The following is a 20,443-nucleotide window of genomic DNA, read 5'->3' as shown; positions in this document are numbered from 1 at the left end:
AACTGGGTGAAAGTGTTGTGGTCAGATGAGACCAAAATGGAGCTCTTTGGCATCAACTCAACTCGCCGTGTTTGGAAGAGGAGGAATGCTGCCTATGACCGCAAGAACGCCATCCCCACCGTCAAACATGGAGGTGTAAACATTATCCTTTGGGGGTGTTTTTCTGCTAAGGGGACAGGAGAACTTCACCGCATCAAAGGGACGATGGACGGGGCCATGTACCGTCAAATCTTGGGTGAGAACTTCTTTCCCTCAGCCAGGGCATTGAAAATGGATCGTGGATGGGTATTCCAGCATGACAATGACCCAAAACACATGGCCAAGCCAACAAAGGAGTGGCTCAAGAAGAAGCACATTAAGGTCCTGGAGAGGCCTAGCCAGTCTTCAGACCTTAATCCCATAGAAAATCTGTGGAAGGAGCTGAAGGTTCGAGTTGCCAAACGTCAGCCTCGAAACCTTAATGACTTGGAGATGATCTGCAAAGAGGAGTGGGACAAAATCCCTCCTGAGATTTGGGCAAACCTGGTGGCCAACTACAAGAAACGTCTGACCTCTGTGATTGCCAGCAAGGGGTTTGCCACCAAGTACTAAGTCATGTTTTGCAGAGGGGTCAAATACTTATTTCCCTCATTAAAATGCAAATAAAGTTATAACATTTTTGACATGCGTTTTTCTAACAATTTTTGTTGTTATTCTGTCTCTCACTGTTCAAATAAACCTACCATTAAAATTACAGACTGATCATTTGTCAGTGGGCAAACGTACAAAATGAGCAGGGGAACAAATACTTTTTTCCCTCACTGTAGTTAGCTATGTAGTGAGCGTTGAGTAGCAGTTACATAGAAGTCACCCAGTTGTAAATAGTCAACCTGCGTCTAGGGCCGGATTAAGATGTTGTAGGCCCCTGGGCTCCAGGTACAGTGAGACTCCCAGTAATATTTTCCTAAGGAAAACAAAGTTAAAGAAAAAGAAAATGTATTTTTAAAAGGCTAACAACAAATAAAATTAAAAATTTGCTTTGCCTAATTTCTTGGATTTTTTTTATCCAAAACATCAGTAAATTGTAAGTTATTGACAACATCGCTTTCACTTGCCATGAGATTGTCTGTTTAGTCGTTCTTGTGCCATTGTCGATCTGTGTACATTCTTTAGAAGTTTCATCTAGGAGAAACTCCTCTCTCCAGTCGCATTAGTTATCATTAAACACAAGTAAATCCGTAGCACTATTTTAACATAAGTGAATGAAGAAGTTAATCCATTGTTTACTACAAGGGTGTAGATATCAGAAGCTTGTAGTGTTTCATGCTTGTGCCTGAAATCAACAAATTGCCCAACAAAGTTCCTGAAGTGAATAATTTCTTGCACAAATTCATGCTCGATGTCATCTGAGTAAATCCTCTGAAGCTTGGCTGCTGTTGAAATGTCATCATTCATTATTGGAAATTCGACCAGGAAACCAAATAATAAATGAACATGTGTACATGCTTCAATGCGATGAGAAAGAGCTGAGTGTAACTTGTCTATGATGGATATATATGTTTCCACCTTAAACTTCTGTCTTCCTCGCAAAGCAACATCTTCAGCATTACGATCATTGATTGGTTTTCTTTTCCAATGCTCTCGTTTTGTTCGTTACCGTATTCCATAATTTCTACTTTGTCTTTTGCTTTATTTTCAAACACTTCAAACTGATCCCGCTGCGACATCTAAAATCCAGCAGAGATTTAAGAAGTTTAGTAGCTGATTGAAGCTCCAGTGTTTCATATTGAAGTGATTTGCTGCCTTGATTGAACCTCTCTAGTATGACAGCCCAGACGTGTGCCAATATAACTGTTTCCAACTTTAATAGCTACTTGAGAATAGTGTTTGCTTCATAACGTGATTTCTTCTGATTTCCATCTTGAAAATAGCTGTAGCCTTTAGACAATGCTTTTGTGGCATTGGCCCTTGCAGACCATCTAGTATCTGATGCTCTTTTAACTAGCCATGTAGTTTCTCTTCCACTTTCCGCTTTAAGGCACTGAAGCATTACGGACAAACGTTGAGTTGAACCAAAACATATTTTAAAGTTTTTGTAAAAGACCAAAGAATGAAACTGCCACAATGCAGCTTTCCACAGCACATAAACCTAACAAATTAAGAGAGTGTGCAGCACACGTAATGTAATGTGCAAGATGATTGCTATTCAAAATGTGCTTGAAGCCATTTGCAGCACCCTGACATGTTTGATGCGTTGTCACAAGACTGTCCTCTTAGATCAGCTACATAAATTCCAATTTGTTCAAAGAATTCCAAGACAATTTTGGCAAGAGCGTCTCCAGTGTGACTTGCAATGGGAATGAAAGTGAGAAAACGTTCAACAACCTCATTATCTTATATTCCGACAGAGCGAATAACTACAGTCAGCTGATTAGTGTGAGATATGTCTGGTGTTGAATCAATACTTAGAAAAAAGTATTTGGTTTCCTTGATTTCTTCTACAATGGCTTTCAATACTTTATTTACCATAATCTCTATGACTTACTCACATATTGTTGAAGATAGATATGACGCTTTTCCTCGTCCTTGATTACCATATTTCGCTATATGAGAACTAAGAAAAGGATCATACTCAGCAAGTAATTCAAGTATCCAAATGTATTTGCCATTCTGTTGAGAATTAAGTACTTCTGTATCACCACGAAAGGCTAATACATGAGATTAGAGAAACTTTACAGTTGAAGCTACTCTTTGTAGTACTTTTGCCCAGTATTCTTTTTCCTTTGTGAATTGGATTTCCAATATTGAATCAATTCATCCAAGTGCTTTTCATCCAGAAATCCATGTCATCACAGAGGCCGATGTCCAGAACTGTTCTCATGTTCTGTAATCCGTGTAGAGGCATGTTTCCAGTCTGAAAATCTACCATTGGAAAACTTGTTTTTTGATCCATGTGTAGTGCGTTACTTCGGAACCACTTCAGGAGGCCAAAACGTTTATTCTACATTACATAACACCGTTACACACGAGACTACAATACACCTGACTCTTACACTCGTTACACACGGGACAATAACACGCCTATCTCTTGTGCACATGGGGTAACTATAACCGGGTCAGAGCAGCCAACGTGCTATCTGAGACGAAGACATAGCACTGGATTCCACTTCACCTGCAGACAGCCCCGATATGCAATCGGGGCTCCCCTTTTTATCCCTCTGGGCGCGACCTGGCTCCACCCTCAGCCGCGCCCCCCTCTTGAACATTCCCGAAGGTACCAGACGACCTTGCATGTACCACCTGCCCGGCTCCACCCTTAACCACGCCCCCTTCAAGAACTCTCCAGAAGATTCCCGGCTACACTTCCCGTGTCCCCTTGGTCACCTTTTCCCCCCAACTCCTCACCCCGGCCCATCACGTGCTTCAACCGATGCTGGAGTGACTCGTCCTCACATGCCCCCCTCCGCCAGCAGCCCTCATCATGCTCCCCCGTGACCAAGTATGTGGCAATTACTCGCTGCCCTGGCGGAGTGGCTGCTATTCCCTATTCTGTCGATAGGACTCATTTGCCTCTTTCTGCGAGCACCCGGTACAATGGCCCAGTGACCCACTGTTTGGTACTGCATGGTGTGCTAGCCTCTGCACCCATATTTCCTTGTTTTACAGCACTTAGCACTACGCGCCACAGTTATCCATTTTACATCACTACGTATGTATACCATCAAAGAGAACGCAAGCAAAGCAATATACATTTCCTCTTGAGGGAAAATACATTAACCATTTCCTTTAAACTTTATCTCCATTTTTTTTTCTGAATATCAATGAACGAGAACATATTTTATGATCAGATTATTGTCTATCAGATAAAGAAAAGTCATCATCATGTTGCTGGCATTCCAGGGGCCTTGTTTACACCAAAAGTCACGTACCTCCTTTGTTATATTTGAGTTTGTCCACAAACCAATGTCATCTTGATACTCAGATCCCAGGTCATCTTTCTTCTGGTGGACAAGCTCAGCATCAACTCCTGTGGCATTGGCATCATCACAGACAACTTGAACTTCTAGTGCCTCAGTCATTTTGCCATCATTGGATGCATTTGTTGTTTGCTCTGTTTGCTGTTCTGCTGCTGCCTTGCGTTGGAACCTAAGATCAAATTAGTTTGGAGATTTACTGAGCAGTTCGTCATGCTTCCGTGTCTTCTCTTGTTGTCTTCATCTCTTGCTTGCTCCACTCTCAAACCTCTTCTCCTCCGACATGATTTATCTGAAAGGGTGAAGCAATTGGTAAACATTGTTATTTTAATTTAAAAAATCCATGGAATTATTTCAGTAGTATTTTGGGGGCTTTCAAGTTGTTTTTTTACAATGTCAATGTTAAAAGTAGATGTCTGTCTTGGGCCTAGGCCAAAAATTGAGCCTACCTTCGCCATATAGGTCGCATGTATATTTTGGGAACAGTTTTTAAGAGAAAATAGGTGCGACTTATATGCCTGAAAATGCGGTACTTATACTTTGATTCAGCATTCACAAGTGAAATAACTTTTCACTTAATCTCTGGAGGTCCTCCAGCCGGCGGAGGCCCCTGGACTGCAGCCCCTAAAGCCCCCCGTGCCTTAATCCGACTGCCTGTGTCCATCTGATAACCTGACATCAAGTCGGGTGGACGGTACTTTATATTTTTATATAACTTAAGAAGACAGCGTCTCTGAGTGCTACATTACACATGCATTACATTCACTGAATCAACAAAGCGTTGAATTGGCAATATGTACTCACAAAATAAAAAAGAGGGTTTCACGTTTTGGCCAAAGGGCTTTTATCAATACTATTTGTATGCATTCCAGCCAAAATCTTTCGTCAAACGTTATGCAATTTTAATTCAATAATTGTGCCTGTTTCATTGATTCCCAATAGAATAAATGATCTTAAAAAATCCTGAGCTATTATTCTTTCTCCCTAGATGTTAATACCACAACATTGGGACAGAATGGATAAATAGTTATGTTATTTTAGGTCAGTTCTCACTATGTTATCTATTGAAAATGCAGAGCTTCATGGTAAACGGTGTTCGATAAACCAGGGACATTTTGCATGCCTTGATTTGTATTCTTATTTCCAAATGTGCGAAGAATATACGATGTACTGCAAGTGTGGTTTTAGTCAGCGGCACCATTCGGCAAGCACACTAAATACACGATAGACTTGTAGAAACCACTATTATCCAAGTGAGTATTAGGGCCAGCACATCGAGGGGTAGAACTGCACATGCACCATGGGGGCCCACACAGACCATTGTGGTCGGAGCAGGTTGAGGGTCTGTGCTCTGCTTGCGTCACCATTCAGGTGGCTGCCGGTGTATGCAGCCGCTTCGTATGCGCACCTCCGATTAGCACGGTTGTCTACGTGCGGTGCGAAAGAAGCTTAACATACACACGTACGTAGAATCCAGAGTCACGTGGTGGAGCAACAATTGACGAACCTCGACAGCTTGAGAAGCAGACCATTCCTCCATGCCGTATCGTTGGCAGATGAGAGGTCAACTAGTGCTCTTCTATTTCTTCCATTGGAAGTCTGCCTCAATTTGACTCGGGAGTGCAAGGACTCAATCGCAGCAACTACGGCTTGGTCTGATGCCAGCCTGTTCATTTGGCAGGTTGCCCTGTATTAGGTTTGCCACCTCTTCCACAGACCGGACAAAACCCAGACATATTTCTCAAACAGCCTAGGTCTATCAACATTGTGCAGTATACTATCAAATAAAAACAAAATAATCAACACAATACCGGTACCAGATCTCAAGTAAATTCCTGCTACACAAAAGACTTAAATTCTCAGACTCTCCGGGTCAAACCGGACAGGTGGCAAGTCGAGCCATGGACAATGGACTCCTAAACCAGATGGTATAACTGTGGTTTAAAAAAATGGGACACAGACAGCAGTAATGCCAATACGAACATAAATAGCTCATTTCACACACTGCCACGCACCTACTGCTGACATTTATTGTCTCAAATGTAGCATAAAATTACCTGTAAACAGCAACATGTATTTCCTCCTGGCTCTGTAATCGAGCAATGTGGAGTGCTGCCAAAAAGTTGATATCCCCATGTGTAAAACAAAGTCAAAACCAAAATAAGTAAACAGAACACTGCTTCAAAAGATCCCGCAGTGATGGTATGATGTGGTGGAATGCTACAAATGATACAACTGGCTCACAGCACCAAAGGAGATTATTGTTGCCCCAGCTCTCTCTTAATCAGAGCGACACTTTGATTGTTTGACTTTGAATGAACGATATAGGGAACTGACAACATTTAACAAATGAGCTTGTTTAACACACGATATCCCAAGGTACAGTGAGGGAAAAAAGTATTTGATCCCCTGCTGATTTTGTACGTTTGCCCAACTGACAAAGAAATGATCAGTCTATAATTTTAATGGTGGGTTTATTTGAACAGTGACAGAACAACAACAAAAAAAATCCAGAAAAACGCATGTCAAAAATGTTATAAATTGATTTGCATTTTAATGAGGGAAATAAGTATTTGACCCCTCTGCAAAACCTGACTTAGTACATGGTGGCAAAACCCTTGTTGGCAATCACAGAGGTCAGACGTTTCTTGTAGTTGGCCACCAGGTTTGCACACATCTCAGGAGGGATTTTGTCCCACTCCTCTTTGCAGATCTTCTCCAAGTCATTAAGGTTTCGAGGCTGACGTTTGGCAACTCGAACCTTCAGCTCCCTCCACAGATTTCCTATGGGATTAAGGTCTGGAGACTGACTAGGCCACTCCAGGACCTTAACGTGCCTCTTCTTGAGCCACTCCTTTGTTGCCTTGGCCGTGTGTTTTGGGTCATTGTCATGCTGGAAAACCCATCCACGACCCATTTGCAATGCCCTGGCTGAGGGTAGGAGGTTCTCACCAAAGATTTGATGGTACATGGCCCCGTCCATCGACCCTTTGATGCGGTGAAGTTGTCCTGTCCCCTTAGCAGAAAAACACCCCCAAAGCATAATGTTTCCACCTCCATGTTTGACGGTGAGAATGGTGTTCTTGGGGTCATAGGCAGCATTCCTCCTCCTCCAAACACGTCGAGTTGAGTTGATGCCAAAGAGCTCCATTTTGGTCTCATCTGACCACAACACTTTCACCCAGTTGTGCTCTGAATCATTCAGATGTTCATTGGCAAACTTCAGACGGGCTTTCTTGAGCAGGGGGACCTTGCGGGCGCTGCAGGATTTCAGTCCTTCACGGCGTAGTGTTACCAATTGTTTTCTTGGTCACTATGGTCCCAACTGCCTTGAGATCATTGACAAGATCCTCCCGTGTAGTTCTGGGCTGATTCCTCACCGTTCTCATGATCATTGAAACTCCACCAGGTGAGATCTTGCATGGAGCCCCAGGCCGAGGGAGATTGACAGTTATTTTGTGTTTCTTCCATTTGTGAATAATCGCACCAACTGTTGTCACCTTCTCACCAAGCTGCTTGGCAATGGTCTTGTAGCCCATTCCAGCCTTGTGTAGGTCTACAATCTTGTCCCTGACATCCTTGGAGAGCTCTTTAGTCTTGGCCATGGTGGAGAGTTTGGAATCTGATTGATTGCTTCTGTGGACAGGTGTCTTTTATACAGGTAACAAGCTGAGATTAGGAGCACTCCCTTTAAGAGTGTGCTCCTAATCTCAGCTCGTTACCTGTATAAAAGACACCTGGGAGCCAGAAATCTTTCTGATTGAGAGGGGGTCAAATCAATTTATAACATTTTTGACATGCGTTTTTTCTGGATTTTTTTGTTATTCTGTCTCTCACTGTTCAAATAAACCTACCATTAAAATTATAGACTCATCATTTATTTGTCAGTGGGCAAACGTACAAAATCAGCAGGGGATCAAATACTTTTTTCCCTCACTGTATGTGTTGCACACTCGAAATTAAGGACGTTGGGAAGGTGCTCCAAATTGAGGGCACACACACTTATTGTGGTTAATCTGTAAAATGCAACAGCACGTGTATCACCCACAGCAATCTTCACTGAGTCGCCATTAACCACGTGACTGGTGTACCCGTCCGGTTCATCATTAACAGTTTTTTTCTTAAACCCACTTCTACTACTGATAAACCATCTTTGTCTTTGACAAAAACATTTTCACTTCACTATTCGAATATTACTTTAATCCTAAGCTGTATGTCTATCTATACCATCCACTTATATCGGTATCTTACACCCATTATCTGTACTGTATGTGTACAGTATATGTACTGTATGTCCCCATTGTACAACTTACTACTTTACATGAGTTCTATTCTCAATAGCATTGCAAGTAGTCATACTCTGGGTGCATGGGCATGGTTATAGAATAAACTGTGTAAGGGTTAGAGAATTAAGAATTATAGGTATTAACTACAGTACGTCATCCTTTACAATACACAGTGCTAAAACCCCTCCAATTGAATATATCACAAACTAACAATTCAAAGCCAAGCTTGAAGTCTAGAACAAGTCTAGAACATTTCTATAACGATCAAAAACAACCTTTGGCTCCTTCACCTGTAGAATACAACAGCACGTGGCGTCATACACAGCAATCTTCACTCGGTCGCCATTAACCACGTGACTGGTGTGCACGTCCGGTTAGTCATTAACCCTGCCAGCCCCCCACAGGCCCAACTCAGTCATCACATGCTGGTGTACACACGTGCATTGATGTACTGCACAGCACATAAGGACTTATTAAAAGAGTGGTCCATTCCTAATGTGCCACATGCGTTGTGTGCATGAGCGATAGCACTTTGGTGTTATCGCTGTTTCACAGAAAGAGTTGTAACAATAAACGTCCACCAGTGGGAAAGTCATAAATTAAGAAAATATGCAACACAAAGTAGAGGTGGAGATTAACGTGAAAATGTCACATTTATACATACTCATAAAAATCTCCAATTAGTAAAATCACCGTGTTCCTTATTACCGAATGTACGTATGTACGCTTAACAGCTACTGTAGATGTACAATGTTTCATATTTTAATATAAATGGATGTTAATGTTTTTAATCCAATATAATTGACACCTTCTTTTAACAAGCCAACCTTTCTTCTATAATAATATGCACACACACGCATAAGCAACGCACCCACACAAGAATGCCTCATTGAGTCTAACGTCTTGTTTTGGGCATGCACGTCAGTGAATATAAGAATAGCTTTTACCCTTTCTGGTTATAAAACAGGTGTTAAGATTTTGATTTAAAGCTTTCGTGACTGCAGTAATTCATATTCTTAGTTTTTTCGGTAAAGTCACGTTGAAGAGAAACAACAGAATAACAAAATATATATAAAACAATAAAAAATTCTCACGACGTTTCGACCATAACTCAAACGGTCATCATCAGGTGTTATGGTCGAAACGTCGTGAGAATTTTTTATTGTTTTATATATATTTTGTTATTCTGTTGTTTCTCTTCAACGTGACTTTACCGAAAAAACTAAGAATAGGTGTTAAGATGTTAAAACACCAAACAGAAGCCTTTTGCAAGGAATCCTGTCCAACACGAGGACGGCTACTAGTTGTTCAATGGACTATCTGGCCTGACCATGGGAATGTAGAATGGTTAATTTCAGGGCCACCAATAAAGATGAATACAGCCCGAAAATATTTACATTTGAGCAGATAGTCACTCTGTCTTGACAATGTCAGACATTTATATATAGTGTGCATTACTTGCAGCCAAATGTTAGAATACATAACACGTATATAGCACAATGCATTGGCTGGTAACGAGAGATAGAGGGTCACGAATGATAATATCTATCCCATGCGTCATTACCAGCAAAATGAAAAAGGCCAGTTCCGTCATTGCCTCCCCCATTGGAGGGAGAATCTCAGCGCCCCATGCCGCGATCGTGCTCGCGTAATTTATTGACTCGCATAGGGCATAAACTACGTAATGCCGGGTGATCGGATGGTATAGCAGTCGCCAAGATCACCACGGAGCGCGCACACACACACATTTGCAGCACACGTTCTGGTGCGCAGTTGCATCTAGAGCACGGACAAGAGTCTTGTTCATTCCACAACGACAGTAGAGTTAAAACCAGGGCTGGAGATCACAGCTGGGGGAAGGTAAAAGGGACAAGCGCGGCCCTGCAATTGCCTGTTCATGCCACTGGTGGTGAAAGTGTCCCCACTACGGGGAGGTATTTGGCCTACTCTTTCATGCCGGGAAAATAAATATCTTGCAGACTTTAACCCACCATACGCGACCTGCTGATAGATTCACTTTGGGGGGGGGGAGGGGGGGTGGAAAGGGGTAGCCGTATCATTTTAAAAGCACAGTTTCAAAGTAAAACTTGTCTTTCCACGGATGTGGCTGTATCGGCTGCTGTAAATGTTTACATTTCCATGGATGGAGCCATTTTCTCCACGAACTGTTGACTTTCCAGGAAGAAAGGGCTTTGGTTGACCACTGAGCAGGGATTGAAAGAGCTACAAGTGGCTTGGGTGACTGGCAGGCATGTGAACGATGCATCAATTCAATGGTGAAAATCGATTCTCTCATGATGCTTGCATTGAATCGTGCGTGTAAGAAGTGATGATCTGCAATTCATGCAATTGTATATCCAAGTGATATGCTCATATTCTTAGTTTTTTCGGTAAAGTCACGTTGAAGAGAAACAACAAAATAATAAAATATATATAAAACAATAAAAAATTTCTCACGATGTTTTATATATTTTATTATTTTGTTGTTTCTCTTCAGCGTGACTTTACCGAAAAAACTAAGAATATGAATTACTGCAGTCACGAAAGCTTTAAATCAAAATTTGATATGCTCATGTTACATTTTTGAGTAATGGAATAAACCAAACCGTGCAAATGAGGCATGGCTATGAAGAAGAACCAAATTGCAACTGTGAATTATGACAAATCATAAAATCACCGGATGGGCATGAATCTTGGCATGACTATTGACTTTTTTTTTAATCGGAGTTATTCAACCGTTTGCAGTATATTCTTTGGTTCTTTTGGTAAAGTCGCGTAGATAAAAAAAAATGATAAAAGTTAAAAATGTGCACAAGCGGTCGTCATCAGGCGGGGGGAAAGGTGTATGTTTGAAATATATCGCTAAAGGGGGGTCAGTGTGATCGCTCCTATGCATGTTTAGGTTGTAATTATTTAAAGTTTTTACTTTGCTAATACATTTATATTTCGTCACATTTTGAAGTTTGTATGGTTGCATTTTTTCTCTCCATGCTGAGATAATATATTTATTTACGATTGCACTCCACATCGCCCTGGCAAAAGAGGCTTTGGTCTCAAATGGTTCTCACCCGGTTATAACGTTTATCTACATTATGCTATGACCACAAGATAACAATACTAACACCATTGCCACAGAGCTGGATGATTGATTGAGCTATACATTACTTCTGACAGCCTATAATTAATTTGCATCACATGACAGCCCATTGCTATATTTTGTCACTTTTGAAAATCAGACATGGGTAATCAATGTTACACAATAATACAAATATGTTTAATAATGTATAGGTAGTAAAGTGGTTAGCGCACTGCGCTACGAACCCGGAGACCCGGGTTCGATTCCCACTGACGGCCACCAAGAGTGACGATTATCTGAATCGGCCCTGGGTGCCCACCAGGTCGAATCAGCCTCAAATTAGTTCCTAGTGCGGTGTGTAAACATCGCCACTGGGGAGACAAAGGTGGCCGGGCGTGATGCTGGCCACCCACCCCATCGTGTGCCGTGTCGGCTTTCAAAGGTGCTCGCTAACAGCCCTTGACCCCAACAGTCTGTTAAGGCACCTCCGATTAGCATGGTTGGCTACGTACGGTGCGGAAGAAGCTCAACATACAGTACATACATACCATATAATCCAATGCTGTGTCGGTCATTGATGCTGTTTGACCATACTTCACCATGATGTATAGTGTAGGTTAGTGAAGGTGGTAAGCATCACCAGGAAACGAACTCAATTGACCGTGTTCCAAGCCAAGTGCCTTACCCATAGATAGAGTTCATGTTGACGATCTATTGTGCAGGTTTGTATTTTATTTTCTATCACCAACTGAATCTGAGTTATGACACCAGCACAACCATGAGCCTCGTGTGTGATGCGATTGGTGAAGTCACGAAACCTTCCATGACAATTTTGTACGGAAAGGTTTAATGCACACAGCGTAAGCAGCAAACGTTCTATTTTGCATGAAAAATAAAAATAGGTTTTACCCTTTCTGGTAATAAAACAGCTGTTAAGATGTTCAAACACCAATTAGTTTATTGTAGAGCCTTGATGTGTTCCCCATTCACTGCAGTCCCAGGCTGCCCTTGACCCTGGGGTCATCTTCAAGAGTCTTCTCTGCCAAATTGAAACTCTGCAAGGAATCAAGTCTGCATTAGCCTACACACGCTACTTGTGGTGAACATGCAAACAAACATGATCTGATAATATATGCATTGTCTTTGAAACTCATTGGCCTACACCAGAGACAACCTTCTTCATGGTTTAGTATCACCAGTGTTGGACCAGAAAACAACAAAAGGCGAACAGTGCAAAGACAATGCACGTATCAGAGCATTTATAACTCGGGGTGAGCAGGCATATAATGGGACCTTTTGCCAGTATAAAATTAACATCTGCTTAATTGCCAGAAAGAGTCAAACCTGTTCTTATTTTTCATACTTTGATACTGGCAAAAAGGTCTCGTTCTGGACTGATGGCCTTAATCTAAGTTTTTGTGGTTGTTGTTGTTTGTTGTTTGACTTGCATCCCACTGGGATTTTTTGCACACAGCGTTGGTGTACGGTGTTTTTTTCAGGAATATTTTTGCTGTTATTTTTTCAATGGATTTTCTGTTTGCACAGTCACATAGTCACATTAAGATGTTTTCTTGTTCGTGTTTTTGTTTTTTTGTTTGTTGCGGTTGCACCCGATTCAAGAGCCGGACGGCTCACAGGGCTATACCAAAATAAACTGAACTGGAACTGAAAGTTGTCTTTGGGCTTTTTGCCTAATTTGATGTAACATCACACTCGTGTTCATCACATCCAGGTCCTCATTGCAAAAGTGGTACCATATTTCACAGCCCTTCCATGTGAACCTGAATAACGAATTGTTTTAGTTGGAGCTGGCACGTAATGGGTTTCTGACTCTGAATGCTTAATGCGTTAAGGCTTTAAATTCACACAGGGAGCCGTGAATGATCCAGATTCTCCGATCTCACCATCTCAACCAAGCAGGCTGTACCATGAATGTCATGCCATTTAAAATTATATGAATTAAATAAGAAAGCAAAATAAATTGGGTTCAGGTGTTTTTATATAATTTAAACCTCAACATTAATTTCATAAGGTTTCCGTGCCATATAATGAATAGATGATATATTACTACACTTACATTCAAAAGAGAAAATCACCCTTCGTATATTGTACAAGTATGATTATTATATACATCCAGTTGGTATACACAATGTGTATGTGTATGAAAACATATAAAGCCAATAAAATAATGTTAAATGCCAAACAATAATTATGCAATAATATGTAAAAGCAAACGTCTTCAAAGTTAAACAGTTGTCATCACCACAATCAGGCGACGAAACCTGCACAGCATGAAGCTCATACCCACGAATGAATGAATGAGAGAAAGAATGGGCGGATTTACGGATGAACGGACTGATGGATGAATGGACAGGTCCCTGCACGTGAACTGGCAATTCAGAGTCCACATTATCCCTTTAACCTGCAGCACTCGCCATGCACACACACGCGCACACACACACACACGCGCGCACAGAAAGAGCGCAAGTAAGAGTGAGCGAGGGTGAGTGGGAGGGAGAGCGTGGAGAGGGAGAGAGGGATCCGACGCGATTGAAGCCACTCATCGCCACGGCAGTGGAGACGACCTCCGTGGTGGTGGTGGTGGCGCGCGCGGTTCGGCCATGAACGTCAGCGGCACCGCGGCCAGAGCCAACGGCTCCGCGTCGCGCAACGAGCGCAACGAGGCGCTGGCGAGAGCCGAGGTGGCGGTGCTGTTCGCCATGTTCGCATGCACCACGCTTGGTAACTCGGTGCTGCTCACGGCGCTCTACCGACGGCGCAAGCACGCGTCACGCATGCACGTGTTCATGGTGCACCTGTGCCTCGCCGACCTGGTGGTGGCTTTCTTCCAGGTGCTGCCGCAGCTCGCGTGGGACATCACCGACGTGTTCCTCGCGTCCGACTTCGCCTGCCGCTTCATCAAGTACATGCAGATCGTGGGCATGTTTGCCTCCACCTACATGATCGTGGGCATGACGGTGGACCGATACCAGGCGGTCTGCTTCCCCATGGTCACCTTCAAGAAGCGTATGGCTTACTGGAACGCGCCCGTGTGCGCCGTGTGGGTGGTCTCGCTGCTGCTCAGCGTGCCCCAGGCGGTCATCTTCGCCAAGGGGGAGGTCTACCCGGGCGTCTACGACTGCTGGGGGACATTCCAGCCCATGTGGGGCGTCAAGGCGTACATAACCTGGATGGCCATGGCCATATTTGTGGTGCCCACCGCCGTGCTTGTGTGGTGCCAAACCAAGATCTGCCGCGTCATCCGGCTGAACATCTACTTCAAGACGCCGCAGGTGCACAAAGACAAGCTGCTGCTGCGTCGGCGGAAGCAGCGGCGGCGGCGTCAGCAGAAGCGGCAAGAGGACGAGGAGGAGGTGGCCGCCCTGCACAGGGGTCAGACGCACGCTGTGACCATGACCCGGGTGAGCAGCGTGACCGGTGTCTCGAGGGCGATGGTGAAGACGGTGAAGATGACCCTGGTCATCGTGATCGTATATGTCCTCTGCTGGTCGCCGTTCTTCGTAGCGCAGCTGTGGAGCGTGTGGGATCCCAATCCACCGTTCGAAGGTAAACTTCGACCCACCGGGAGCAGACTGGCTGCTGTCCAGCCTCGTTTGTTTTTGATGCTTCAGTTGTACGTCTCGTGCTTATACATCTGGCTTTCGTCAAGCGCTGCTGTGGGTGGATAACACGCATCGAGGATGTGTTCCATCGCAATCACCAGCGATTTAAGGCCATTATATTCAAACGGGTGACTCTCAAAACACATGACAGGCTAATGTAATTAAACTATTTAAGAAACAGAGCGTTGTACGAACCGCATATTTGTTCATTCAAGTCATTGTCTAAGCATGATGCAGCCGTGATCTAGTGGTGGATATTCCGGATGAGTAATGTCGCGGAAAGGCAATTCATGGCACAATCATACATTCGGTAACTGTTTGGGTATTTTAAAGATACATGTAATGTCTCTCCAGTGATAATATCGTTCTCTAGTTTATGATAACAGTAGTTATTTTATGGGTCTGGTTAAGAGAATATCATTGGCAATTTATAGTGAGGGTTGCAAAGAATATAACACAATCTGCTCCGAATTTTTTTATGTCAATACATCTGTTTCAGAACATATTCCTTAAACTCACGTAATATTATTACGTTAATAAGTAAAAACAGTATCTCTGATTTTATAATCTGAACACCTTACACAGTAAAATCTGGATGCAAAGAAATAACACAAGTTTCAAGTTTTCAAGTTTTCAAGTTAAATTTATTAGGGGTAGCCCTGTGAGCCATGCGGCTCTTAAGTCGGGTGCAATCGCAACAAACTAAATTTGAACACAGAACATCTTAAAGCGACGACTCGCAACAGAAACATCCTGCAATAAACCAGCAAATATTCCACACAAAAAAAACGTATTATAACGCTGTGTGCAAAAATCAATGTGGTGCAAGCCAACAACAACAGCAACCATAAGACAATTTAGATTAACCATGTGTTTTCGAATCACCAAAATTAAGCTATAAAAACAATGTAACAACAGTAATCATAGGAACTGTGATTTTAAATTTAACAATAAACGATATACATAACACGTACGACAAAAAACTGCAGCCATAGCTGGCAGCACGACACTCCCAGTGTATGATGTGTGAGTGAGTCAGCAGCAGCGTGAGTGAGTGTATGATGTGTGAGTCAGCATATGATGTGCGAGTCAGCGTATTATGAGTGAGTCAGTGTATGATGTGTGAGCGAGTCAGTGGCAGTGTGAGTGAGTGTATGATGTGTGAGTCAGCGCACGATGTGTTAGTCAGCGCATGATGAGTGAGTCAGTGTATGATGTGCGAGTGAGCCAGCACACGATGAGTGAACCTGTGCATGATGAGTGAATGGGTCAGTGGTTGTGCGAGTGTATGATGTGTGAGTGAGCAAGCGCATGATGAGCGAGTCAGTGCATGATGTGTGAGTGAGAATGTCAGTATCGGCTCCCTCTGCTCGCGCCGTCGCCCCCCCCCCCGGCTCCGTCGGCCCCCCCCCGGCTCCGTCGCCCCCCCCCCCCCAGCTCCGTTGCCCCCCCCCCCAGCTCCGTCGCCCCCCCCCCCCCCCCCCAGCAAATCGGATCACTCAGTTCGCTGTGCAGGTCAATAGCCACTGCGCTACCGCGTATATTTATATACACAAAACAGGGCAGCACAAGCTAGCACAGAGGTCGACTATCTTTCAAAGAAGCAGAGCCATTTTTTTCGTCTTTGACCAAAATAGTTCTAGAGGCGCATCACACGCAGAGCTACTCGTACACACAGATACAGCAGCAGCTAAACAGCGGATGGCAAACACATTCTGACGTAAATGAACAAAATCAGTGATGGAATAAACTGCGTATATTTCGTCCCTCCAACCCACCTTAGTCATTCTTTAACAATACAACTTTAACAATACTTTTACAATAACTTTAACAATACGGTTGTACATTTTGTTGTCACCAAAACATTCCATAGCGACCCATTCCCTGCCATATTAGATACATTATCTTTATGCTAAATTGCGTGTTTTTTATGATTTAAGTAAAAAAACGGCTGTCCGCAAGGGGACAGCAAAAGAGCCGCAGGTTGCCGCACTCTGAGCCAGCAGAAACATCTCTGGGAAGCCTCAACGCGAACACTGAGCTAGCAGAAACATCTCTGGGAAGCCTCAACACGAACACTGAGCTAGCAGAAAAATTTCTGGGAAGTCTCAACACGAACACTGAGCCAGCAGAAATATCTCTGGGAAGCCTCAACACGAACCCTGAGCCAGCAGAAACATCTCTGGGAAGCCTCAACACGAACCTTGAGCTAGGAGAAACATCTCTGGTAAGCCTCAACACGAACACTGAGCCAGCAGAAACATCTCTGAGAAGCCTCAACACGAACCCTGAGAGCTAGCAGAAACATCTCTGGGAAGCCTCAACACGAACCCTGAGCCAGCAGAAATATCTCTGGGAAGCCTCAATACAAACCCTGAGCTAGGAGAAACATCTCTGGGAAGCCTCAACACGAACCCTGAGCTAGGAGAAACATCTCTGGGAAGCCTCAACACGAACCCTGAGCCAGCAGAAACATCTCTGGGAATTACTTAATGGTAAACTCTCTTGACTGGCCCTAATTAACATGACAATGTGCTACTAAATCTAATCTAATTTAATATTTATTGAGTGCCTTTCACCTCTGCAATAGAAGATGGTATGTTTTACATTTTGAAACAACCTGTAATTTAATATTTATTGAGTGCCTTTCACCTTACATTGTGCCAGACTTGGAAACATTTATTGTGCTGCTAATAATGAAATTATCCAGCCTGGTGGCTAGGTGACTGATGTACATATACACACGATGTTTAACATTGTAAATAGAAGAACATTTGAGCAAACAAAAAAATATGATCTAAGAAGACTATGTCATTGTATTTACTTTCCTATAATAAAAATGTCCAGGTGGTGGTTGACATTCTGAAGACTACGAATTCATAAAATAAAAGTTGGGGATTCACTCAGCCTACCATCCTTCCAGTGTCGATAAAAGGAGTACCACTTTGTGGGGAATTAAACAATGGTTTTCCTATGGATAGACTCAACCCCGCCATAGGAATCTGGAATTTCCACCACTGGCTCAGGGCTGTAAACGGGAGATGAGCACCCCCTCAATGCGCATTTGAGCAGGACATCACTTTGATAAATGAAATTAAATACGGCTGCTGGTAATTGGAATTCATATTCAATGTGTAAGTGCTGTATACAGTACTTTTAAAGTTCGTTCCGCTATTTATTATGCTGTCAGGCCTTTGCCTAGCATATACATGCTTCACGATAAAACCTGTACAACGCTATTGCAGTGGTAAGATGTATTAATAAACACAGCATTAGCCAGAACACAATTAACATGTTCAATAATGACATGGCTGGACAGTCAATCAAAACAATGTTTTAATTAGCATGGCAATAGAGGTCATGCTGCATACATATGTAGTGATGTAAACAATGTCACTATGGTGTAAGCGCCAGCCACTGTTCCAGGAGTGTGGCTGAGTGCCGGGAACCTCCGTAGGAGGCTTAATGGACATGTGACAGGGAGCCGGGAGCTCCTGACTTGATAAAGAAGGGGGCGTGGCCGAGGGCGGGGCAAGGCCGCGGCCAGGGGAATAAATGGGGAGCCCCGAGAGGGATCGGGGCTCGTTTGTAGGGATCGTCCTGGGGTCCTGGTCTCTTCGCTCTTCGCTCTTCGGTTGTCAGTTGAAGTCTTAGCTCAGCATCGTGGGTCAGGCAGCGTGTGTGCTGACTTGCCCGTGTGCAATAGCTAACTCGCACGCACATAGCGGACAGTATAGCCACACCTAGCTATAGAACTCGAAGTGGTTAGAGAGGTTCATATTCTTGGTTCTTTCACGTAGAAGGGAAACAATAAAGTAATACAAATTTATAAAACAATAAAAATCTCACGACGTTTCGACTGCAACACAAGCAATTATCATCAGGTGTGAAAACCAAGAATATGAATCCCTGTAGTCACGAAAGCTTTCAATCAAAAGGTTACAGAGGTTGTTAATAAAATAAACGTGTTGCCTCCAACTATAGTGTGTGCACCTCTGTACATCACACTACACTGGTGTCAGAAGTAGTCTATCAGTTAGGTGTTAACGAGGGTAGTGATGTTAACGAGACATAAAGTCCTCACCAAGTCGTCTTCAGACGAAGACGACGGGGTGACCCCACAAACGGCCCCGGGTGCTGGAGCCCCGGTGCCAGGGAAGGAATGCCGCTCCAAGAAGGAGTGCCTTGGCGACCTCCTGGCCACCATCGCAGCTCTGGCTGCTGTTCTACAGCGGGAGGACGATGACAAAATGCCGACACCGCGTCCGCGGACCTCCGTCGCTGCTTCCCACATGCGGAAAACTGCTGAGGCGCGCACCGCGCGCTAACCTGCCAATTTTCAGAATGCGTGCGACGGGACTCCCACCAAGACCGACCTCCCACTAAAAGCGCTGCAAGCTGACCGTGGATTGAAAAAAAGACTCCCCTTCGTCCGGGAGTTCACGATTGCGGCCGGCGATTGGGAGGCTTTTCGCCGTCGCTTCTTCACCACCTGCAAGGTGGCGGGGTGGATGGAGTAGGAGGCGCTGCGGGTGCTCCCCATGGCACTCGACGATGACGTGCTGCCGGCGTTCGACGCCATTCCTGATGACAAAAAGGAGATGCTGACCCAAGCGCTCGCGCAGATGGGGGCCATTTTCGCTCCACCGTCAACCAAGTGCCACAAGTTTGCCACGAGTAGGCGAGGGAAAGCCGAGACGTGCCTCGCATCGCAATTCTGGCATCGGCGAAGTCGGCATTTCCCGGGATGGACCAGGTGGGGTGGGAATTATTGAACCTGGACAAGATGCTGCTGCTGGCCCAAGAGCTTCAGGTCGTCTGAGCAGCCACGGAGGATGACAACCTGACTTCTCTTGCGCGGTGCCTCGAGGCCCATTTTAACATCCATTGGCTTGCCAGCATGGTGACGAGCACCGGACCGTCCGCGGTGGAGGGAGCACTTGCAGTAGAGCAGCATCTACAAGTCGGTGCTTCCCGTCCCACTGCAAAGTAGGGCAGGTCCGAGGAAGACCACCAGGGCGGGCGAGGCCAGCCAAGAGGGGATTCCTTCGCCAGAGGGATGGTCCGATCGTTTGCTACAAGTGCGGGCTGCCAGGACACGTATCCATGGGGTGCCACGCTGAGCGGGGAGGACCCTCCACGTTAGCGCCATCTGCAGATCGTCACTCCTTCTCTCTGCTGGGTCCACACACAGCCCTCTGTTCCACCTCATGCATCGGTTGCGCAGTCGCGTGTCGTAGATTTTTGTAGGGGTCCGTCGCGTGCCGATCGTGTCTTTGCGGGTGAGGGTTGGCCGCAGCGTCCCGCACAATTGACGGCTCTGGCACGCCCTATTATCGCTGTGGCGGCAGGATCGTCTGCTATTAGCGGGACCGTTGAGGGGGTAGAGGTGCAGATACTTGTTGATACGGGTGCGTTGGTGAAAATCATTTCGGAAATGATTTTTGATTGTTTTCCGCTAAAATCGCGCGCCATTTAGCCTGTTTCCATCCCCTGCTTTGCCGC

The 20,443-nt window shown here is 44.4% G+C and overlaps 1 protein-coding gene across 1 annotated transcript in view; it reads left to right on the top strand.

Annotated features, from left to right (window-relative positions):
- The first annotated feature begins 13,720 nt into the window (after positions 1-13,720).
- Positions 13,721-20,443, top strand: part of LOC116942321 (vasopressin V2 receptor) — a 37,956-nt gene continuing 31,233 nt past the window's right edge. The window contains exon 1 of the mRNA XM_032954083.2: positions 13,721-14,882. Coding sequence (XP_032809974.2) covers positions 13,937-14,882 — 946 coding nt within the window. The 5' untranslated portion in view covers positions 13,721-13,936. The remainder of the gene's footprint in view (positions 14,883-20,443) is intronic.

Source organism: Petromyzon marinus, chromosome 14 (assembly GCF_048934315.1).
Source record: "Petromyzon marinus isolate PM22_M1 ecotype Great Lakes invasive population chromosome 14, UKy_Petmar_22M1.pri1.0, whole genome shotgun sequence".
Lineage (NCBI taxonomy): Eukaryota > Metazoa > Chordata > Hyperoartia > Petromyzontiformes > Petromyzontidae > Petromyzon > Petromyzon marinus.
This window is presented reverse-complemented; position numbering and strand designations above follow the sequence as displayed.